Below are 25,335 nucleotides of genomic sequence, written 5' to 3' on the forward strand. Positions count from 1 at the left end.
CCATCCTATTGTTTTTTGTTTTTTTTCATGAAGGGAAAGAATGCAGCACAGACACATAACAGCACACATCGTTTAACTTGACAGCTGGACTCAGTCACTAAAAACTTTCTGCCGATAACTGTCAAACGTAGAATCCAAAAAGTAATCTCGGGATGTTATCACTAATCCATCCATCTGTCATTGCGACAGAACTACAACCGGTGCGGGACTTGAAATATCACATGCTTGAGTGGACCCAAAGATATCATCTGATTCGGTATTGAAATGCAGGCAGCGTGACTGACGCTGGCTACTGTGGAAATATTAGGATGATTCTCACAAATGTGGTATTTCAGGGATTAAATGATGACGAAGCTAAAACAATTTCAATGTCAGACACACAGCATTAAAGTCCCTGTCAAGTGAAAAGAAGTTAATTTGACACTGAAGACAAGTGAGGCGTCATCAACCCTGGCAAATCTGATTGATTAAAAAAAAATAATAATCGGTAATTGGCAAAACTGGTCTTCATGTGGCTTTTTTTTTTTTTATGCCGCAACAACGACGCACTCTAAAGCCGCCACGTCAGCAGAAGCTTTTTCATGGTACTTGAATACACAGTCTTCTTTGAAGAGGATGTAAATCATCACCTGCGAATCGGCATTCTAAGCTTTTTGCATTCTTCTATTCAAAACGTGGCTCGAGTGTCGCCATCTCAGTTGGCGGGCGTATCTGTTCATGCTTGGCTGCCTTTCTTTTGCATTCGCCCAAGCGTTTAAACTGGGAAAACACAAACTGGTTTGGGGGCATTCTGACACTATGTGGGTGACTTGTACCCTTGTAGGCCCGGAACATTGCAAAATTCTTTTTTTTTTTTTTTTTCCTCTCAACATATATATTATAAAAATAGACTGTCCTTCCCCTTTTCTTTTCTGTTTTCCAACTGGAAGGCAATTTCAATCACAACGATAAATATTGACACAGTTATTTCCATTTTCAGTTTCTGCACTTTTTCCTATATTATACAAAAAAAAAAATGGGGCAGAAGAAAAAAGCCATAATTCCGTAGAAAAACAAACCTCAGGCTTCTTGTTGTAGTCAACTTTGCTTTAAATGTCAACACACATACATTGTAGAAAAAAGAAAGACAGGTGATTTTTTTTTTTTTTTTTTTTTACAAAAGGGTTGGTCCCCAACGCAGGCGTTTGGAGTAAGCATGGCCACGGCATTCCGACGCTTGAAATCTTGGCACTGACATGTGACACGAAACAGTGTTTGGTCTCATTGTGTGTGATTTTTTTTCATGGCTTTAACCTCTCAAGAATTTCACATGAGCTCAGACCAACAGGAAGACTTCAGATCCATCTGCTGCTGGAGGCAGCGAGAATATTGGCAAACTGGCACTGCAATACTCACAGCCGTCGAAAGGGGGCAGTCAGCTGCCAGGCGTATGGCAAATATGGAAAGGTATGCACCATGTTCAAGGACATATGAAGCGGAAGGAAAACAAGACACACGAGACATAAATACCGTTAAATTCATACAAAGGAGGGGACGGGAACACTGATCCCGTCACTTCTCGAGGAAAAAGTCACTGGCCTTGGTTTTATTGCATTCTGAAATGGGGGGGTGGAATTGGATCGGGATTGAGTTTGTGTTCTCATTGGACAATTTCCCCTTCGAAAAGGCAGACAATGAGGACAACTTTAGAGGAGTGAGACACTAATATTTGTCAAAAATGTTTGACAATAATAGCCCAGGCAAGCTGCATCGTCTCATACACAATAAAAAAAAAATTGTCCAGCTCGCAGGATTCTCTAAGGCAGGGTTTGTGGTTTTTAACTTTTTGGGTCCAGGGGTACAAATTTTTCAAAACAACAGTGTGAAGCACATTGTGAATGATATGGTCTTTAAAAGTCTACAAAAATCTCCAATTTATGATGATAATAATCATAAATAATAATAACAATTATTATTATTATTATTTATTATTAGTCCCACCCACAGGCATATGGCTTTTTCAACAGCCATAATTTTAACACTGCCTTTTTGTTAAGAGTTGCAGCATTTTTTTATTCTTAGTCAATACTGTGAGCTGATTAAATAAAAAGAAAAAAAAAATACACATAGCTGGACTATGGACACCCCTGCGTGATGATTAAAAGGTGTAAAAATTCCTGGACCCAAAAGTTGCAAGAACCCCTGCTCTAAGGCACTGGCGGTTTTCAGTCCGGTGGGTCCGGTTAAATCCAAACGGAGGGTTTTCCCTCTCCTGATTTGCTGCTGCTGCTGCTGCTGCTGCCTCCGCCACTGCTGCCGCCACCCTTGGCGTGCTTGAGTCTGTGCTTGCGTTCCTTGTGAGGCTGAGTCTGGATAATGTTACTCTGGGGTTTGTCGTCCTGGCTGTCTCCGAGCTGCTCCTCGGCGCGGTGCTGCTGACTGTAGGCCTGAATGGCGGCTTCCAGCTGCTCGTGGGCCTGCTGGATCATGTCCTTGTTGAGGGCCACGCGGGCCTCGCCCCCGGTGGGGAAGTTGTCCTCGTTGCTGCCGAACTGCTGCTGCTCCTCCTGGGCGATGTTTGCCCGGTTCTGCTTGCACGCCATCTTGGCGTTGCTCAGGTCGGTGTAGGGCATCTGTTCCGGTTTCACCACGATGTTGTAGCCGGGCGGCGCCGACGGGGTGTTCCAGGAGAAAGGGTAGCCCACGTAGTCGGCGGGGCCGTCGCCGCCCGCGTCGCCTTCGGAACCCACCTCCGGTCCCGCGACCCCGACCGGACCCTCGCTGCCCACGTTGGGACCCAGCAAGCCCAGCTGGTACTCGTCGTCCGGAGGCGGGCAGCGGCGCCGGCGGAGAATGTCGCAGATGGAGCCGATGCCCAAGTGGAGCATCTCCCAGATGTTGAGCGTCAGGCAGAGGACGGTGACGCCGTACATGATACGCAGGAAGATGGTTTTCTCCGTGGGCCGGGACACGAAGCAGTCCACGCTGTGGGGGCAAGGCTTCCCCGAACACACAAAGACTGGCATCACGCGGAAGCCGTACAGCAAGTACTGACCGGTGAGGAAGCCCGCCTCCAGCACCGTGCGGCTCACCAGCTGCAGAACGTAGACCCGCATCAACCCCTCGTCCCGGATGCGCGTGCGACCGTCGTGTCGGATCTTGGGTCTGGGTGTGGGTTGCAGCGGATCGCGAGGCCTTTTGGGAGGTTCAATCTCTGGGACCTCGTAGATCATGGGGTCGTCTTCGTGATCCTCCTCGGTTTCCTCGATGCCTCGATGCTGCCGTGCCCCAAAGCAGATCTTCCTGGGCTTCCTGTGCGTGTAGCCCCCTACCCCGGGGGTCCTGACCGCCACGGCACCGGCTCCTCCCTTTGCTTCATCCAATCGTGCGATCTTATTGACCGCGTAGCCCATGTACATGAGGGACGGCATGGCCACCAGGATGATCTGGAAGACCCAAAAGCGCACGTGCGAGAGCGGGGCGAAGGCGTCGTAGCAGACGTTCTCGCAGCCCGGCTGCCCCGAGTTGCACACAAACTTGCTCTGCTCGTCGTAGTAGATCGATTCCCCCCCGACGGCCGTGAGGACGATGCGGAAGACGATGAGCACGGTGAGCCACAGCTTCCCCACGAAGGTGGAGTGGTTGTGGATCTCCTCCAGCAGCCGCGTGAGGAAGCTCCAGCTCATGGTGTCGCTGGACAGTGGGGCAGACAGTGTCCCTCTCTCACCTGCTCACAGACTCTGCGGGGGGGGGGAGAAAAAACACCACAGCATGAGCACACCAAAAAAAGAATAGTTTATCATTTAATATAATACACTTGACTGCATATACTTGGAGTTAAGGAGTTGACTCTGTACTTTTACAAGCGTCTTTTTACACAAGCATCTTCACTGCACTTCAACTTAAGTACCGAGTGTAAAGTAGCTTTGACAGACAACGAGCGGGAACGGCAGCTAAAGCTAAGTGGTGCGTTTTTTTAGACCCTGGCACAGAATATTCTGTTCGCAACTCACCACATTTAGCAGAGATCGTGTCGACACCGTCAGACTGACCTCCAATCTCACAGCTCGAAAAAAATTTTTTTTTTTTTTTTCATCATCAGATCACTCGGAGGGAAAACTTAACATTAGTTTAAGAGATTCAAAGGTGATGTGTAATTTTTGTCGAGCCCATTTATTTGCTCTTTTGCTTCCTATGGCATAAATAGGCCGCATTGGGAGCTCGGTGTCACTTTGAGGCTGCTGTCAAGTTGCCTCTTAAGGGAATTAAACACTGCTGGAAAGAGGATATCAGAATTAAAAAAAAAAAATACCATTGCGCAGCAGCCAGGAGATGAAATAATCCATATAGGGAATTCCCTACCCCCCAAACACACGCGCACACACTTTCTATCTTTTTTGGAAGAACTAAATCCTCTTAGTGAGCCTTCTTCTCTAGGAGGTGCAGATTTTTGGGGTTGTGTTTGTTTGAGAGGTAAATGTCATTGTGGTTGTGTGTTGTTCCCTCGGGAGTCGGTGTCTTGGAAAGAGCTGGTTGCTGGAAAATCCCAGCCTGAATAGTGGCGGAAATTTAAAAAGGGCTTCCAGGGTCCGTATCCTGAGCCAGCAGGTTGAAAGCTTAACGAAGCATTCAAGTAGGAAATATCCCGGACGGAGCTCACAAAGGTTCGACCTCAAAGCAGCAAAAAAATATGAAATATGGCTGAGGACTTAAATGCAAACTGTAGTTGCAGGTCCAGATTTTATTTTGTATACAATCGTTTCTTGCTGCCACATCTTTAATTTGGGTGTAATTCCCCTATTGGCTACTAGATGGCGCACACTTTTAAATTCCAACACAAAATATCCAACTTTTCTGAAAGGCAACACAAGTCAAAGCCCTCTGTCTTATATCCTCGCTTTCAGCACGGATAGAGGAATTGTTTTTTCAAGAATGCTTGCGACGATAGCGTGTGCATCCATCACCGTGACCGTATAAGGACACGGCCGGGACGCCGCTGGAAGAAACATGTCACGAATCGTTTACGTGTGCGCTCCCCCCGGTTCACGGTGTGAGGACACGCTACAAGTTGTGAGTTGTGACACACACGCGGGGGAGTCCATACTGGTCTGTCATTGTTTTTTTACATAACTCCTTGTGTTGTCCTTTTTCACCGCAGGCCGCAAGAGGTTAAACGGCTCTTTTGATGTGGCGCATCCCGTGCGTACAAAGTGACTGGAACGATAAAACGGCAAATCACGGAGGCGCTTTGATGTGTTTAAAAGGGCCGCATTTTCAAATTATGTAAATCTTTCCTATCCACTGTCACATTTGAAGCGGTGACAGGCACAGTGGGTGATTTATTCCCAACCTAATCTGTGCCATTCAAATACATTTTCCCTACAAGGTCACTATTCTCTTCTCAGCCGTAAAAATAAATTGCATTCAGAAATATTGCTGAATGGTGAAAACGTGATGTTATCAGCTAATTGTTAGCCTGCATTGCTAATCTTCATACACCGTAAGTATATTTATGTCCCGTATTGAGTAAGTCAAGTCATGAATAAATTGACAAAAGACTATAATTTAAGTACAAATATATTGGAGGACATTTTAGTTTGTTTTTTCAAAATTGAAAGCTCAATAAGTCAGCAAACGGCTGTCTTAGATAAAGAATACACTGGGAGGTGTCATAGCACCTCCCAACCAAAGGAGGCGCTGCTTCCATTTACATTCACCAGCTGTTCTGAATACTTTATACAACTTGGCATTTTGCTTTCACATCTTATTTGCGTTCACGGGAGCTTGTGGGGGCAATCGGAGGCTAAAGAAGCTGACTCAGCATGTCAAGTTAGCGGCAGCGTGAGTCAGCAATGCAAACGTAACAACACAACACAACAGTGTAACCCTCAAACAAATGTGAACAGCAATTTGGTGGACATTGTGTCAGAGACTTTGGAAGCGTGCACAGGTTGTCGACAGGTCAGCGTGGCAAAGTTTCATTTTGGGCTGTTATAGTCATCTTGCATTGGGAACAAGTGTGGCAGTGAGCCACCAAATGAGATGTAGATGGAGCTATGAAGGTCATTTATTTCAATAGTTGGTTTTAAAATTTAGATATAAAGACTCAAATATATATAAATCTCTATGAAATGAGTTGCAAAGTGAGTAAAAACCATTTGCCTAGTTAAATATTTCATATGCCCGCAAGGCTGTATTTATTATATGCAGATGCATGTACATATATATGCATACTCTCGTTTTGAATAGACGGGCGGCTGAAGGGGCAGCGTGGATAATAAACGCGGTGCAAATGGTTTGCAAAAAGCTCTAATGAGACCGTGTCCGGCTAAGGGCTTCATTAGCCCCTGCTTGAACTTGACTCGGGCATGCAAAGCGTATATGAATTTTTTTTTTTTTAAAAAGCTTAATAAGCTATTAGGAACAATAATTTGTTCATGTTCAAATGCGTTCATGTTCACATCCTGCTTGTTTGTTTATTTGTTTGTTCCTCCAGTTCCTCTCCAGACACTTCATTAGGTACATGCGCAATCCAAATTGGGTTATAAAGTCTGAGGAAAAGCTTCTGCAGTGCATATCTTAATAAAATTGATTTCACCTTCCTTCAAGTGATTCCAAACACGTGCAAAAACTTTGAGTTATCAGCATTGATCATCATTACACATCCATTAAACCTCCTCAGATGAATGCACAAAAAATGGATGATGGAGGGATGGCAATGATGAAAGCACAAACACATGTCAAATTCTGCAAAAAAAAATGAACCGCCCCGCCGTTGAGGGCGTGGACAATGACAAAACATGCGAGGACGGCGCACGTGGTCGGAAAGTCAAAGTTGCCTCATTAACGTTGTCCCAAGGCAAAGCGTCTCCATATGTTTCAGGGAGGGGGGGCAAAGCATCTGTGCTTTGGACTCCACGAAACACGCCAAGAAGCAAAGCTGAATATACTCACTTTCCTTCCTCCTTATTCCTCCTCCTTTTCCCGCCGCCATCGTTAACCCGCCGCCTCAAAGCAACGATCCGTCCGTTTGTGGCGTCGCCGCCCGAGTGCCAACTTGTGCGAAAGGCGGCGTGATGGGAAGGAGGCAGGGCGTTTTTGTGGCGCTCAACAATGGGCCCTCACTTACCCCCACATCATCCCCCCCCTGCAAAATGGGTCACGGCTGGAGGTGGCAGAGGCGGGATGAGCGCGGGTGGGCGTGTTGGAAAGGTGGAGAGGGGACACACCAAATACAAACAGTCTGCTGGGTCAAAATAATTAACCCAACCTTGGGTAAAAATAACCCAATCTACTTCAAATTGACAGCGATTTTATTATTTTTTTGTCTAGTTTGACCAGATGCTCAGCTACATTAGCAATTAGTACGTTGAGCTTGACAACTTCTACTTTCTGCAAGGAGTCATGTCAGGACACCAGTTGGAAAAGTCTCCAGAAAGGCCCTTCTTGACTTAAATGCTTTATGTCAAGCGTCCAGTTCTATAATCCCCCATCTTCACTTTCAAGCCTCCTCGACTGCTAATCATGCAGAGCCGCGAACAATAAGCGATGTTCGTTTGATTTGCTCTAAATCCACTCACTAGTGCTGGTGGCTCAAATTAGGGCTGCGCGCTATCTCCGCACGGCTCCTTATTTCCACCGTTCACACATCCCGGCCGGGGCAATCCTCTTTAACTTCATCTGGTGTCACTCAAAGTCCACAGGCTCCACCACGTGTTGGAGCAATTTGCTGGGACTTTCTGTTCGTGTGAAGTTGATGAAGATGATTTGCTTCTCAGATTTGACGCCTCTCTGCTAATAACCTTCCATAATCTGATGGCCTCGACTCCTTTTGATGTGACTCCGGCTCAATCTGCTTTAGTGGGCTGCTGTGATGATGGCTTCATTTGCAGCAAGTGATGAAAGACTTCCTAATCGAATTTCATCCGTTTCAAATTTGGAAACCCCTATATATATATATATATATATATATATATATATGTATATATTTGCATTTTGACTTTGCAGCTACTGCTGAGCAAATCCAATTTCTTGCTCCAAGCTGTCAGATCTCAAAGTTCACCACAAGTTTTCCCCATGGAAGAACGGTCGAGCTCTGCCAGACTGCAGCCAAATAGCTTTTTTCTATTTGTATTTTGATTTCGATTTTAAAAATCTCACACATACTATGCTCAATATATTTTATATTTAAAATATTAGTCGTAATTCTGCATGGCTGTTTTTATTGTGGATTCAAATGGAACTCAAGGACCTGCTGAATGTTGGATTTTACATTACAGTCCGCTTAATCCAACCAAGCTAAAAGGAAAAAAAATAGAAAAGCTAATAAAAGTGCTATTGAGGTGGTTTCATTCAGTGTCTCTCTCTCAATATCATGCATGAGATTCCGCGCACAGTCTTCCTTTCACAAAAACCCGTCAGCAATTTTTTTTTCTGCTTTCATCCGTCTTTAAAAGCAAGAGTGAAGGTTTAAACTGAGGTCGACGGACGCTCGCACGCGCATCTTTACACACTCAACCGCTGTCTGATTCATTTATCACGGAGAAGGATGAAAACCAGCAACTAATAAAACAGTTTTCCTTTCCTTTCCTTTCTCATATTTTCCCAAAGGCCTATTAAAGTTCCATTCAAGCAAAATTAAAATGTGACGTACCACAGAGAAGAATGTTAACCTTGTTAAATTTGAAAAATTGGGGAAAAAAATTAATTGTTGTCTCCAGTATCAAATGTTACGGACAAGTCCATTCCAATCAACAATCAACTCTCAATCAAATACCATCGCTGCGACCCAGAAAACGGATGCTATTTCATCTAGCTAGCATACATTCACATTTGAGCTGAAAAAATATATCCACTTAAAGGCGCTGCCTGGAAAATTCTTTCGGAGCAGCGATGAGAGGCGCTAGCGACCAAACTAGCTCGCAAGCTAACAGGCATAGTTGTATTAAGTTCATTTTGTTTCTCTTGTCAATCACTTTTTGGGGTTCTTTTATCACAAACTATTTATTTTTTGACCATTAGACATATCCAACTTGACCCTTAAGTGTATTCGGAACAAAAAACCGAGAAGATCCCCTTTTTTTGTCCTCGAGTGTCTTTACGCAAGTGTGTGTGTGTGTGTGTGTGTGTGTGTGTGTGTGTGTGTGTGTGTGTCGGAGTGAGTCAGAATGAGATGTTCCGTGTCATGTCTTGCGCAAAGCGCATGTGTCCGCATGTGCAGGAGCACCTTTGCCTTTGGTGACAGCTTTGGAGGGCAGAAGGGGTGTGTGTGTGTGTGTTTTTATTCATATGATGTGTGTGTTTTTTATTCATATTATTCTCATTTTGCAGGAAAGCAGGCCGAGTCTCGCGTCTGACAGTTGGGCGCCGGAGGCCTTCGTTGCTGTCCAATATGGCACACCTGGATGTGCACTGGCCCACGTCCCGTGTCTTGGGCGAGCCCGTTAGCGTCCTAATAATAGCCGGCGAATCACACCGAGGCTCGATTTACCTTGATGACTCCACACGAGCGGCGGCACGGACGAGGATTAGCCAGAACTTCATTCGCCGAGGATGAAATAATCCCAAATATGCATATTTAGCACCTGCCTCCCCTATCGCTGTGCACACGGTGAAATGTCATATGGGGGATTAAAGTGGGATTAGAGCGTGCATGTTGGAATTTGAATCGCTTTTTGGGGTAGCTGTGCATTTTTTTTACGACACCACCGCATGTTTATTAGCCGCCTTGTTTTATGGTGTTGAGTTTATGGAAGCGTTAATTGCTGTAAACTGCAAACAATGGAAATGGGATTGCCGATAAAAAAAGTTGAGGGAGTTTATTCGTGCTGCGCTCTTGGAGATAACTCGCATTTTTTGGGGAGTGGGAGTTTTTGCTATCGCTAAAAATAAACCAGCAGTTGAACACTAAAATGGTTGTTAAGGAACACACTGTATGTTTTTTTGTCATTATGTCATCGTATGAAGACATATTGCTTTTTTTTTTTTTAGGCAGCCTTCGTGACTGGCTTTAATTTGACGTATGACTCAAACTAGTTTGTTGCAAAAAGATTTTTGACCCTGGTCAAAGCATGTAGCCTCGTTTTCTATTTTTTCAATAAAACTTAATGTCATCTGCTAATTGCATTCACGACGCTGCATTTATAGTTTTTAATTTGCATTGTTAGCAGGCCTTGCGAACGTGCATGTCACATTCATAATGTTCATGTCAGCTTTAAAATATTCCTGCTGAACACTTAATTCTGGCGACTTAGAAGAATTCTCATAAAACAAAGCAACGGGAGCTTGGCGTGCTGCGTTCGATGACCGGGCCCTTCCCCCGGCAATCCTACCGTATGTCAACGAGAGACTTGACTAACCCACTTATGCAGCTGCATTTGCATCTCGGGAATTGAAGCGAAAGATTTAAATGGCATCGGTCTCACTATTAAAGTAAAGCATCAGACAAACAGGGAGGGGCAGCATGTGTGTGCACGACTGCGCACGTGTGTGTGTGTGTGTGTGTGTGTGTGTGTGTGTGTGTGTGTGTGTGTGTGTGTGTGTGTGCGTGTAGCAGCTGCAGCTCTCCGCCTCGATCCACACTGTAGGGCCCATTCTGCTGTCTAAAAGAGCGATGATGAGAGATGATTTAGCGGATTGTTACACAGGCGCACCACGCATGCACACAAAGGTGGCGTGGATTGAATCGTGAAGCCACGCCCCCTTCCCTGACCACACTGGAAACAATAGGCTCACCACTATTAAGCCTCTGTCGGGTTGCGCTTTGAGGCCGAGTCGTGTTTGTCTTTTAAAGCCACACACATTTAAAGTTACGGACACGACGGTGGGAAAATGTGAGGATGGCGACCACTAGTGGGCAAATGATTATTTGCACAATACTAAACGTAAATATAAAATTGTGGTGTTTTTTTTTTTTACCTTGTTGTCAGGATGTCAAAGGGAGCATGTGGCCGGCTCGAAAAGTTTGGCACGTCTAATGAGACGAGCGAGTGCATCCACGGCCGGTTGGAGGCCGTTGGAGGCTCTCATGCAAAGTCCCATTCATGAGGCTCATCACAAAGCTGCAATTACTGCTCGTGAGTAACAAATACACACACCTCTCACGATCGGGGGGGGGGGGGGGGGGGGGGGTCCTCACTCTACCCACCACACTGCCGCTCTGGCTTCCCCCAGCGGTTGGCTTCCTCGGCATCCAGGCCATCCATCAAAGGACGCCTTCACACTTCCTGTCACCGACGCTGAATTATGTCCGGTGTCAGCCAGCGTTAGAGGTCACGTATGCTCCCGCTCGTTAAACATAACTCCAGATTTTCAACATTGATATCCGTATTGGCTCACTGTGTTAAGAAGCTTTACACGTTTGGATTTGTCGTTTCCTCGCCTCTTATCGGCTACTGTAAGACTTCGTAAGGACTTTTCTCGTTAGTCTTGTTTGGCTTTGGGCCTTTTCTCTGCTTTCATTACAGCGAGTAAAATTATGTTGAATTTAACTTGAAATGCTTCATGAATATTAATGTGGGCTGCGGCCGAATTAAAAATGTGTCCCCCTTTCAGCCAGTGTTGGTCTTACCCAAGGTTTACCTACTCAAGTGTCGCCCTTAGAAGGCCTATTTCATCTTCATTCTATCATGACTGACAAATTGAAGTGATTTGGCACTCAAGACCAATTTCTCTGCAGAATCGATGCTAGAAAAACAGACCTGCCACATATTTAATCAAAGTTCTTAATAGAATATAAATCCCAGCAATATTCCCTCGGGCTTTAATAGAACAGCATTAATGAGTGACTGATTAACAGCCGCCTCATTAGAGCGAGCTGCGACTTAGCACCTGACAATTTTCTTTCAAAATAACGCAAAGTCCGGGCCCGCCCCAAGCTAGCGTGAAATTGGCACTTAGCGCACCGCTAATGTCTGGACGTGTATCGCGACAGTGCCGATGAGTCAATCAATTAGACGCACGCGTGGCTTCCTGCGGAGATTAATTAGGATTGCGTAATGAAATGTGGCTTCTGCCCCACGGCGGCGGCGGCGGCGGCTCACTATTTATGCGAGACATCCTGGGGCAATTTCCGCCGATTCCCAGATGTCAGATCGTGTCCTTCATGACGTCATGGAGGCGACCGACGACTAGCTGACTACTTGGACTTGACTTCAACTAACAGCATGTAAAAGACGATAACTTAAAAGAAAACTTTGAAGTCTGTCGCTTTGTCTCTCCCATATTTTTGACATATTTCAAAATATATATTGATGAAATAATGTACAAAATAGAGGTGGCATTTAGCCACCTTGGCCTTTCACACAGAACCCAGCCAAGCAGACAAAAGCTGTGGAGACAATTAGGAATGTTGCCATGCACACACACCCACACACACACACACACACACACACACACACACACACACACACACACACAAGCACGCACGCACACAAACACACAGCGGCTACATGTCCTATTAAGGTTCTTTTTGTCTTCAACATGAATTCTTGATAATCTGCGGCGCCCAGAGGAAGTGAATAATTCAGTGAACATAAACAGTGACGCCCACCAGGGTGTCTGTTGCTGCTGCTGTTGCCCCGCCCACTCCCGCTAAGTGATGCAGTTAGTAATTCACACCAACGCAGCGACGGACACAGTGGGACGCTCAGCTGTGCGTAAACGCTCACGGAAAGGAAATGAATATTAAAGCTGAAACATAGATTTGCATTTCAAAAAAGATTAGAAATGAAAACTGTCGAATTAAAAATAGGATGGGCAAATTAGTACGGCTATTAATTATTAACTTGTTATATTTTTTTCTAGAAAAAAAAACTAAGTGTGTTTATACTTGCAGGTTTAGAATATTTATTCTGATTTTTTTTTTTCTATTGTGTATTTTTGTTTTAAAAGCAATTAGCCACTTTACTCCCATTGGATTCAATGAGCTAAAGAATGTTAGGGATAAAACCTCAGAAGCTTTCACTTCACTCTTTCAATTAAAAATCAGTCATTCAAAGATGCAACTAGTGCATAAAAAGCAGGTCAAGTTTTTTTTTGTGCTACAAATATAAAAATAAAAAAGCAAGCATTGCTGTCCTTTTATTACGCTCCGTCCTCCGCCCTGAGGTCACGTATCTTACGAACACGTTTTCTTTGCTGCAAATTGTAAACACGACAAGTGTGCCGCAGTGGCCCTGACCTTTTTTTCTGCGCTTACAAAAGCCACAGGGACACGGCTGGGTTACGCCGGGTCGGCCTTGGAAGGAGCAGAGAGGCTATTACGTTTGTCCTCAACACTTTCCATGTGACGGTCATCAGCGTGCTCACCTCGCTCACTGAAGAGGATAAAGAGGAAGTACTCGGGTCATGGTTTATCCTCTGTGGATGCGCTCGTTTTTAAACACTTGAGCGTCAACTCCCAGACCTTTTTTCTTTTCTTTACATTTTTTTAGTAGGGTGTACTGCATAAATCTTCCTGCATATTTTGGGGATATTTTCTTCTGATTTGACAGCAGTCGGTGTTGGCGCCAAAAAACTTCAGGCTCCTGCTAGAGAGCAAGAAAAATAAATCAGGAAAAGCCTACAAGAACATCTTAATCCTATTTAGTATAAAATTAAAAAAAAGTTGAAATGATGTTCTACATGGGCTTGACAGTGGTTAATCCTGAACACAGCCACATTCCAGTATTAGTAAGAGGGTGTGCACACTTATGCAACCACATTATTTAATCGGTTTATTTTTACTTTAGCGCTTTAAAAATACATGTAGAGCTATATAGATATAGATACACATACGATATAGATTGCCCATGGGTAATGATTTTTCTTTTTTTTTTTTTTATGTGCACGTAAGATTTCTTTCCGTCCACACATGAACATAAAATTGATGTTATCCTTTCACCGGAGTTGAGGCTCAGACATGTTGCAGTCAAAGCCACATGAGTCATGGTTACATTCTATTTAGTAGCTTCACTTTCAGGGTCTTTCCAATCAAAACCTACCACCAGGACCAAACGAAAAAAAAAAAGTGTTTTTAAAGGCTCGGCTCGCCACGCCATCTTTTCTGTGAGTTATTGTACAATGTACGGGGGACCTGCACTGACCGATTTCTTTTTGAACTCCAAAGAGATCAAAAGGCTTGCAGCCAGTGAGCGAAAAAAGATTAAAATGGCAAAGCAAAGTCGCCGCCAACATTAACAATTGATTTTCCGTTGCAGCCAAACTCAGCAGATGGCCAACGAATGAAAACGGAAGCAAGAGATCGAATTTGAGCGCGCACGACACACACTTAAGGAGGGTGTCGAAAGAAAGGTCGCCAATGTTTCCAATGTGTCACAGCCTGCACTTCCTGTGCAACTTTAATCATCCCATTCGGACGACACGTTCGATGCGGGGAAACAAAAAGTGCTTTGACTCAAATTTAGGGGGTTCAACGTGAACCCAATAATAGGACTTCATTTTTACAGCCCCACAACATAAATGCTAATTAGAGTTAGCATTAATCTTACAGACTGAAAGGCTAAGTGGTTGTTTTAAAAACACAAAGTGTAATTCTCCCTGTTTTATGTTTAGTTTGACAGATGAAAACAATATTAATGCCTTTGAATCGAACAAAACTTTTCAAATCAGACGTTTGGGTCCCCCGAGATTGCTCAAACATAATGCAAACACCACAAGTGTGACTAAGATCATCACAGAGGTTTTTAAGGAAAATTGTTTTGTTTTGTTTTTTTAGCCAATAAAGGTCACCCAGAGGAACAAGGCGCTTTAAACTCTGGAAAAATCCATTCCGGTCTTGGGAAAAAAAAAAAATCCTTAAAGCTTGTTTACAGCAAACGTCTCATGAAATGCGCCCCGGCACGCTCTGGAGACACTGCAGCCTGCTTATGTTAGTTAGCCTGTTATCTCAGGGTTCCACTAAGACCGTATAAAATATCTTCATAGGAAGGAATGCCAGCCAAAGAAATCAAAAGAACGAAATATTTTTTTCTGAGAGGAAAACATTTAAAAATGCATGAAAAAAATAGAAGTATAAGAAGTCAAAGATTTTAAATGATTTTATTTTGATCATTCATTTCTTTTATTTATGTATTTATAACAAAATTGAAAATAAGCTCGACCTTACAAAATCAAGAGTGCGGGCGGTGGTACGCATGGTGAGCAGAGAGTGTTTTTTCGATAAACACGGACTAGTGGATTTGTTTACGCGTGTGGCGAGAGGACCAAACAAGTTGGCGAAAACTGGAGAGGAGTTCATTTGTTACCATTGAGAATGGCAATAGCGCATCATCGCATCCCGCACGCACCACCAGGCCCGACACAACAATATGCATAAAGAAGCTATTTCAAGTGAGGCCTTCAGCACGCATATGTCAACTTCATCCTTTGCTCCTTCCTTTTGTTTTTGTTTTTTTTAGCGCATAAAGTCTCAATTTATTATTATTATTAGCCCGTCGGCCCGCACGAGAGCATCTGTGCGAGCGGCCCCCCAGCGGCCCTTTGGTCCGAGCCATCGCACTAGGGTGGTCCTTGGCTTGCATCATCTTGACGCCTCGGGGCCACAGAAAAGCGCTCATGTATGAACGTTACTTTCTTTAGCCGTGTCCGCCGGACAAGAAATGGGAAGAGGAGAAGAAGGAAGAAGAGCAGATGAAGCAAATGACGCAAACAGTTTTTGCGTATTTGCTGGCAGATGTGATTGGCTGCTACCTTATCAATCATTTTCTTTTTTTATGGAAATACTGTGAATAGAATGAAATGCTTTTTGTCACCGTTTCTTTCTCAATTCAGTCAACTGATTTTCCCCTTCGGAATACCCCCAGCTAGCTTAACGCTAGGACGGGACATTCCCATACGAGGGCGTCTGGGTTAACGCGTGCTGTATATGGAACGGCGGACAAAAATAACTCCAGCATACACTTGTGTGTGTTTATTTGTGCGTCCTGGCTATTTTTATAGACGCAACCTCCCATGTCGACGCTCCATTGAGTAGAATTAGCGAGACATGTAAAGAGCTGCGGGCATTTACAGTGGCGTCGTAGAACCGGCCAATTAGAAAGCTGGGACGCCGTGAACAGTCGAGTGTTTATGTCGGGCTGAATGATGGCGTGTGACCCAGAAATAGAGGTTGTGACCTTTCAGAGTGAGGGGACGCAAAGGGCGAGGGAGGGGAGGGGTTTGGGTTGACACGGAGCTGATGAAATGGGAGTAATGTGTGCATTCGCAAGCAGTGACTCACCACTGCACGAGCTGCAAAAACAGCCGAAAATTTGTTCTCTCCGCATGGAAAGTCCACATTCCGTGCATCTGTGCAGTGGCGGATGGATACTTTGGTGTGACTGTGTGCACCCGCGTGTGTGCATCCCCAACCCTTGAACCCTTGTGTGAGGAAACGCGTCTGCAAGGCGGTGACAAGGTGTCGCCCCCGCGGCCTTTGACCTCGACTGCTTGGTTCTGCCGGGAAGCTGACGGTGAGCGAAAGGGACAGCAGGGTAACTCCGGCATCCTCTACATGTGGACCAATCAGTGTTACTCCAACTCATTTTTGGCATTTTTTAAATGATATTAGGGTTACAATTTTTGAATTTGCAAAGTCTTATTTTGCCTGCCCCCAGAATGATGCTATTTTGTAATATAAAAATGTTTACATTGAGTCATTGCTCGAACAATTTGACCACCTGAGAGCATTAAAACTGCTATAAATTGGATTATGAGGGCATTAAAACGAGCGTGTAAAATGATTACGAGCATCTTTATCGACTGTTGTGCAATCACTCCCACCTTCCTTTGACATTAAGCTATTTTTTTTTCAGCAAATGTATTCCACCACAGCTATTAGAGAAACATCCATCAGATTTGGGGACTTCCAGAGCACGATGCTAATTTCCATTTAGCCTGTCAATAGAATTTGACATTGACTGCTAGCATTAGCATACTTGCTACACAAGCAAGAAGGTACATTCAGGGAGATTTCAAAACGTAGGAACTTGCAAACACACCGCACATGAATCCTTTCTCTTCGATTATAATATTTATACGATCGTAAGGAGCCAAAGTGGAAATCACAATTAAATTTTAATTAATTGCCTGGTTATAATTTCTAGTTACTGAGACAAAAATCAAGCAAGGCAAGTCATGTCTTGGGTTAAGCAAGTCCTAAATCAAGTCATGCAATCTTGCTCCGTCTTGCCATATATTCCCACATTAACTGCTGACTGCGGCTGAGGAGCAAATAAAGTTCATTGCTCGACCCTGAATGAAAGACCTCAGTCATGTTGGCCCGTCACGTTGTGGTTCCGCCCTCCCCCCGGACCCCCCAAGGGGAAGCGGCATAAGACCTGTCACCCTGCATCACGGCGATGGCCCGAGCCAGTATGCAAATGTGTCAGCGCGCGCCAACTCACGAGTTGGACATATCGCTTTGAAACATGCGTGCTCGACGATGACTCCAGCATAAACACGGCTGCATTCGGCATGGCCGCGTGCGACTGTGCGTGCGTATGGACGTCTAAATCCATCCTGCTACGTTGCAGTGACATTCCCAGTGGGAAGGTGCCTGCTGTGCAACATTTGCTACAATGCCCATTCGGCCTTAATGAACGAAGCCTAGGTGACACGTCGCTTCATCTGCAAGCACGCGGTGTGAAATGCGGGGCCAGCTTGGTGAAGTTGAAGACACTGATTCATTAAAAAAAAACAGTTTTTTTGAGTAACTTACTCACGAACAATGTGACACTCAATCGGAGGACTTTGTAATGATCAACTTTATAAGAACAGAAGTGCCGCCTCCTTTAAAGTGATATCAGGACAAGCCCCAGTAGTTTATCTTTCACAACAACATTCAGCTTCTAATTTAACACTTTTCATCCTCTAGATGAAACTCCATGCCAGATTATTTGTTTATACCAAAAATAGTCGCCAGGAGCCAACCCAACTCCCTCTTTGAAACCGGATGAATGAACTGCACTTAAGTATTTTTTTTAGAAGAAGAAGAACTATTATTTATTTACCTCCACAGATGGTGATACGACGCAAAAGAAAACAAAAAAAAAGACAAGGAACTCGTGATTCGAAAAGATACTATTTAGCGTGACCTCTCGACGGCCGCCGCGGTGATAGCCATCCCCTCTGCTATGCGGCGCATAGCAACTGGCAAACCCAAACCCAAAAAGGCAGAGCAATGCGCAGTCGGAGGGAATCCAGACTCGTTGGCAAGAATCGAGACGGCGTTTCCCCTCAGCAAGTGGAACTCTGAGGATTAACGCTGGCTGCGTGAACACGACTGCCAAAGCAGATATAAACATAATACCTTGATTTTGCACATTGCTCAACACCCTGTTTAAATAGATACTGGAAACACGTATACAGTGCAGTGGAAGCACCGCCGGGAACTTCGCCAATTGCTCCCTTAGGGATGGTAGCTCCATGAAATGTTGACAGTTGCCCTCATTTTATCCTCCGTTTTAGCCAGAAGCTAACTCAAGTTAGTTTAAAAGGTTCAAAAATCAAGGTTGCACTTGATATTAATTTTTTTATGAATATGTATTATTGGATGTTGTGCTAAATCTGCAAAAAAAATGCTGAAAAAATATTTCAATATGTAAAAAAAATTGTGCAAGATCAATGTATTAAAATATCTCTGCCCTTGTGTACTAACTGAAGTTAGTTTAAAAGGTTCAAAAATCAAGGTTGCACTTTATATTCATTTTTTATGAATATGTATTATTGGATGTAGTGATAAATCTACCAAAAAAATACAGAAAAAAATATTTCAGTATGTAAAGAATTGTGCAATATCAATGTATTAAAATATCTCTGTCCTTGTGTACTTTATTTTATATCGGGTGTAATTCCACTATTGACCACTAGATGGTGGCATATATTCATGTTTCGAACCAATTAACAAACTTTGGACACACTTTACATCATTTTGTTAGCTATATGTTAGCTCATATATCATCCTCATCATCATCTGTAGGCACACCTGCCGATTAAACGTCCCGATTGCCGCATGCAGCACATTTGCAACTGCAAAGAAACAGGAAGTGCATTCAAGGCCCCCAACGATAGCGAAGAGACGTCTTTGAAGCGTGTCATTGACTTTAAAAAGCCTCCTGCGGGCGCTGCGCTCGGTAAGAAAAGCCTGATTAATTGCACGTGATTATCTTTTTCTTATTCAAATCAATTAAACCATAAATTTGATCCTTGCACTAACGTGGGGACAATTTTATAAAGCCCAAATTAGAAAAGGAGAAAGTAACGTTAATGAAGATGTTGCCTTCTCACCGTATGAGATTTAGTCGCTAAGGCGTTATGCACTTTAAAAGGGCACAGCAAAGTCTAATGGGCCTTCAGCTTGACGGAGCATCGTTAATTGCGTCCCGAGTGTGTCATTCGGGCTTTTAACTATCGGTCTGGTATCGATTCTCATAAACGCTCACATGTATTAAGACCGTATGTGACATCAAGTCAGGATGAATTATGTTTTTTTTTTTTTTCATATGTGCTATTTGGCCTGTAGTCAATAATAAATGCCCTGTTCTGATAAATTGCTGAGTCGACAATTTCATTATTCCCATATGCTGATGCTGATCGTGTTTGTGTGCATCACAAAAGCACAATCACGCACCAAAGCTGCAACAGAGGAGAAAAGCTTGAACAGGAGCATTTTGGCTTCAGCCGTAGCGCTGCCACACACAATCTTCCCCTCATCACTCTTCAGTGCAGGTGTCTAATACTCAAGCACCCCCACTTCCCTGTTTCACTTTCATCCAACCCCCCCCCCCCCCCCCCCCAGTTGCAGGAGTTTTAGCCAGGTCATCAGGGACGGAGCACTTTGCAAGAATGGTTCATACGATAAATGTGCTCGTCCAGCTATGAAGATGAACGTATGCGATGAACACATCATCCGTATGTGAGCAACGTAAAGATTCCACTTTCTGCTCACTGAGCCAAATCCATCCCATTTTGGAGAAATGTAATAAATAACTCTGGTTTTGTGCGGCATGGAGGAGCAAAGTCATAATATTTGAGCCCACGGATCATCATTCAAAAGCATCCGTGCAATGTGTCATCACGCTGAAGACTGCCAGGTGCAGGTCGCTCTCCCCCCCCCCCCCCCCCCCGGTTAACTGCCCTGAATGATGGTGGGATGAAGAAAGCGGCAGGCAGGGGGGGGATGGGGCAGTATTGGCTTCATAAAGGGATGAGATGATGCAGTTCATAGAAAACGTATGTATGGCAGGAATCAAGCTCGGCCACAATAGAAGGGACCAGCTAACGTGAAATCCAAAACTCGCTATAAAAAAATCATAATATCAACTAGAATTTGCAATTCCTGAGGAAATTGCGTGTGAAGGTGAAGAAGTTGAAGAAATACTCGGGGAATGCCGAAAAATGATGTTGAAACGAGTCGAATCGGTTGAAAAATGTCGAAATTAGAGCGGAAAGAGGAAATTTCGGAAAATTTGGTTGAATTTCAAATTTGAAAATGTGGAATTTATGGTAAGTGTGAATTTGGGGAATAGGGAGGAAGAATATGAAGAGTTGAAAGTTGAAACGAGTTGAATCGGTTGAAAAATGTAGAAATTAGAGTGGAAAAGGGAAATTTTGGAAAATTTGGTTGAATTTCAAATTTCAAAATGTGGAATTTATGGTAAGTTTGAATTTGGGGAATAGGCAGGAAGAATATGAAGAGTTGAAAGTTGGAATGGGTTGAATCGGTTGAAAAATGTAGAAGTTAGAGCAAATTATAAATCCCCATTGAGAATGAATGGGAATTTTAAAAAAAAATTGCGCCAAAAAGTTTTGAAATTTGGAACGAAACGAAATATACGGCCGTCTAGTTGTCACTCTCGGAGATAAATGTTGAAACGGGTTGAATCGGACAAAAATTGAAAAAGTTAGCGAAAATGCATAAGTTGAACATAGTGAATACAATTGGAATGGGTTGAATCGGTTGAAGAATGTTGAAATTAGAGTGGAAAAAGGAAATTTTGGTTGAATTTCAAATTTGAAAAATGTGGAATTTTTGTTAAGTGGGAATTTGGGGAATAGGTAGGAAGAATATGAAGAGTTGAAAAGTGGAATGGGTTGAATCGGTTGAAAAATGTGGAAACTAGAGGTGAAAAACGAGAATTTTGCAGAATTTGGTTGAATTTCAAATTTGAAAAATGTGAAATTTTTGCTGAATGGGAAGGTGTGGAATAGGTAGGGAAAAGATGAACAGTTGAAAGTTGGAACGAGTTGAATCGGTTGAAGTATGTAGAAATTAGAAGTGAAAAAGGAAATTTTGTGGAATTTTGTGGAATTTTGTGGAATTTTGTGGAATTTTGTGAAATTTTGAAACGTGAATATGTGAAAATTTTGAATTTGCCAAGTTTGGGAATGTCCCCAATGTGATTTGAATGGGTTGAATGATGTGAATTTCAAACTGGAACAACGTAAATGTGAAATGTTGAATCTGCCATTAAGAATGAATGGGGAAAAATTGCCGGAAATTTGTGAATTTTGTGAAAACGGAAAATTTTTTGAATGAAGAAAATGTGAACAGCCGTGTCATGAATATTTGGAATAAGTGAAAAGTGGAACGGAGTGAATAGGTTGAAGTATGTGGAAGTAGTTAAACGCCGAAAAAGTAGGCAGAATAAGTAAAATAATAATAATAATAACTAGAATTTGCAATTCCTGAGGAAATTGCGTGTGAAGGTGAAGAAGTTGAAGAAATACTCGGGGAATGCCGAAGAATGATGTTGAAACGAGTCGAATCGGTTGAAAAATGTCGAAATTAGAGCGGAAAGAGGAAATTTCGGAAAATTTGGTTGAATTTCAAATTTGAAAATTTGGAATTTATGGTAAGTGTGAATTTGTGGAATAGGGAGGAAGAATATGAAGAGTTGAAAGTTGAAACGAGTTGAATCGGTTGAAAAATGTAGAAATTAGAGTGGAAAAGGGAAATTTTGGAAAATTTGGTTGAATTTCAAATTTCAAAATGTGGAATTTATGGTAAGTTTGAATTTGGGGAATAGGCAGGAAGAATATGAAGAGTTGAAAGTTGGAATGGGTTGAATCGGTTGAAAAATGTAGAAGTTAGAGCAAATTATAAATCCCCATTGAGAATGAATGGGAATTTTTAAAAAAAATTGCGCCAAAAAGTTTTGAAATTTGGAACGAAACGAAATATACGGCTGTCTAGTTGTCACTCTCGGAGATAAATGTTGAAACGGGTTGAATCGGACAAAAATTGAAAAAGTTAGCGAAAATGCATAAGTTGAACATAGTGAATACAATTGGAATGGGTTGAATCGGTTGAAGAATGTTGAAATTAGAGTGGAAAAAGGAAATTTTGGTTGAATTTCAAATTTGAAAAATGTGGAATTTTTGTTAAGTGGGAATTTGGGGAATAGGTAGGAAGAATATGAAGAGTTGAAAAGTGGAATGGGTTGAATCGGTTGAAAAATGTGGAAACTAGAGGTGAAAAACGAGAATTTTGCAGAATTTGGTTGAATTTCAAATTTGAAAAATGTGAAATTTTTGCTGAATGGGAAGGTGTGGAATAGGTAGGGAAAAGATGAACAGTTGAAAGTTGGAACGAGTTGAATCGGTTGAAGTATGTTGAAATTAGAAGTGAAAAAGGAAATTTTGTGGAATTTTGTGGAATTTTGTGAAATTTTGTGAAATTTTGAAACGTGAATATGTGAAAATTTTGAATATGCCAAGTTTGGGAATGTCCCCAATGTGATTTGAATGGGTTGAATGATGTGAATTTCAAACTGGAACAACGTAAATGTGAAATGTTGAATCTGCCATTAAGAATGAATGGGGAAAAATTGCCGGAAATTTGTGAATTTTGTGAAAACGGAAAATTTTTTGAATGTATAAAATCTAAGCACAATTGTCATGAATATTTGAAATAAGTGAAAAGTGGAACGGAGTGAATAGGTTGAAGTATGTGGAAGTAGTTAAACGCAGAAAAAGTGGGCAGAATAAGTAAAATAATAATAATAATAATAATAATAATAATAATAATAATAATAATAAAGGACAGGAATAACAATAGTGTGAAGGTCTTCACCTTCACACTAATAATAATAATAATAATAATAAAGGACAGGAATAACAATAGTGTGAAGGTCTTCACCTTCACACTAATTATATAGTATTCTTGATGGTTAATATTCTGCTTGTTGTTAGCTTTGACTGCATTACACAAACAAATTCCAAATATTTGTGTTCTTTATTTTTCTTAAGCTCCTCCATTAACTAAAGTTCTCACAGTTTAAAAAAACAACAACACAGTAATAATATAAATAATTAATATAATCCCTCAGGAATGAAATAATTTTCATATTTATCCAAAAACAACAAACAGTACAATTGTGTTTTATTACTCGCACGATATGCAAGCTTCACGTGCATCGTTTTAGATTCAAAGGTGAAAAATGACATTTGCTGAACACAACTGCCTGACTGGGGTTGCGCGTGCACGAGCTCCAATTAAGGCGCTCGTGCACGGCAGGAGTCACTGGCATTCATGTATGCAAATGTCAACAGAAACAATTCCCCGTCAAAATTTGACATAAAAATCTGACATACAAATGCGAGCATTTGTTTGTGTGGGCGGCATCCATATCAAAAGGCGCGTGCACGTGCAGCCCAAACTGAGGTCGGGGTCGTCACACGTTCGGAACAATAAATGCACTTTGTAATAGCATCGTTTCAAATTAATTTGCTTTAAAAAAATGAATAGTACATGACTACTTACCGCCGTGCGAGTCTGTGAATATGCTTTAGGATCCAGGAAGAAGCCAGAAGGAGGAGGACGAGGTTTTTTTGGACTTGTCTCGGTCCAAACTTGAAGATCTTCTGGACTTTCTCTTCTGGAGTCTTTAATTCTTATCGTTTCATTTTCTCCCCCTCTATTTGTTTCCTCACGCCCCCCGTCTTCTTTTGTCCATGTCAGCCTTCCTTGACACAATGTGGTCACTATGTGGTTTGCTGCGTAAAAGCGGTGCCACGATCCCCGTGGGCCCGTTCCGTCACAGCTGTGCCGGATGATGGTGATGATGTTCGGGTCATGTTGCCGCTGTGAACCGAACCTTCTTCCTTTTTTGCACCGGAGCAGGACCGACCTCTGGTAGCAATTACAGCCGAATTGGGCACCCACGAGTCGGTCATGTGCTTCGATCAAGCTCGCTCACATGCTTGCACCGACCGGTATTGTCTACACATCCTCCGCGGAACCCCGACTCGCCGATCTGTTGATCACCGCAGAGCAGCGCTCGGATCCCGGGGAGGGGCTGGATTGGGAGGTGGACTCGTTTTGATCCTCAGTTCCTATTTTTCTGGAGATTCCACCGCGTGGAAGTACGGTAGCCGAACCCGTGGTCCTCTCTTGAGTGACAGCTAAGGAGGGTCGGGTGGTGTGGGGGTCTCTCGTAAGCATGCGCGCATCTTGGTGAGAACGAGCGTGGCGCGTGCGCATCTGTGAACGTGCGCGCTCCCGATCATTCAGCATCTGATTAATAAAGGAACAGAGACCCCGAAAATTATGATATTTGAACAAGTGTGAGATAGATAGATAGATAGATAGATAGATAGATAGATAGATAGATAGATAGATAGATAGATAGATAGATAGATAGATAGATAGATAGATAGATAGATAAAGATTCTTGAATATTATCGCATGTATCACTAGTTCACCATTGAAGTACTGCATACAGTAATTACGTATGGAAGGAGTACATGAAGAGGTAAAAGATGTGTAAAAAGAAGACTGATGAGGTGATGGAGAGCAGATGGATAAAGGGGTCCGTCCATCTTGGCCCTGAACACACCATAAGAATCTGTCTTTCTCAACCATGGTCTATATTTAGCACCGCATGGGACCACAGATTGTAACAAGCGCTCGGGGCCCTTCAATGTTCAGACCGGCAAGAACCGCCGCCATCCGTCTCATGGCCCACGGCCGGGAACGGGCCACGACTCGCGCCAGAGTGCTGGAGGAGGACGAGTGACGGGGTCACGTCAGCCATTTTCTGTTTAGGGTGAAGGGCCCCTCAAAGACATACGGTGGGTGCCTTGAGTTTAATTTGTTTCGTGGATTGTTGATTGGATGGATTCTTGTTTTGTTTAAAAATGTCTCCAGCTAGTCTATCTCAGTCACCGTGATAGTCTAAAGTGATAGACTGAGTCGCTCTAACACCCTTTCAAGTCACGCGAAGGCGTGTAAACAAGTCCATCCATCAGCATCACGTGCCGTCAGACGATGGCAAGTCTTTAGTGGACGACCCGGTTAAGTGTAGCTAGCATTTTAAAAGGACCCCAAAACAAAGTATCAATATTTATATGTACATTGCAAGTCGTGTCGCCTCC

The 25,335-nt window shown here is 43.1% G+C and overlaps 1 protein-coding gene across 2 annotated transcripts; it reads right to left on the reverse strand.

Annotated features, from left to right (window-relative positions):
- Nucleotides 1-8: 8 nt before the first annotated feature.
- gjc1 (gap junction protein gamma 1) lies at nucleotides 9-24,444 on the reverse strand. 2 transcript variants are annotated; one of them, XM_085932878.1, is made up of 3 exons: nucleotides 23,723-24,444; nucleotides 3,072-3,719; nucleotides 9-2,978 (listed from the first exon to the last, which is right to left on the reverse strand). In XM_085932878.1, the coding sequence occupies exons 2-3, from the start codon at nucleotides 3,663-3,665 to the stop codon at nucleotides 2,223-2,225; spliced, it is 1,350 nt and encodes a 449-aa protein (XP_085789004.1). In that variant the 5' UTR covers nucleotides 3,666-3,719; nucleotides 23,723-24,444; the 3' UTR covers nucleotides 9-2,222. The 2 variants fall into 2 exon arrangements, with proteins under 2 accessions (XP_085789004.1, XP_085789003.1); XM_085932877.1 differs by having other exon boundaries at nucleotides 9-3,719.
- Nucleotides 24,445-25,335: the final 891 nt, after the last annotated feature.

The sequence above is a fragment of the Syngnathus leptorhynchus genome, chromosome 16, assembly GCF_054491065.1.
Source record: "Syngnathus leptorhynchus isolate UIUO chromosome 16, UIUO_Slep, whole genome shotgun sequence".
Classification (NCBI taxonomy): Eukaryota; Metazoa; Chordata; class Actinopteri; order Syngnathiformes; family Syngnathidae; genus Syngnathus; species Syngnathus leptorhynchus.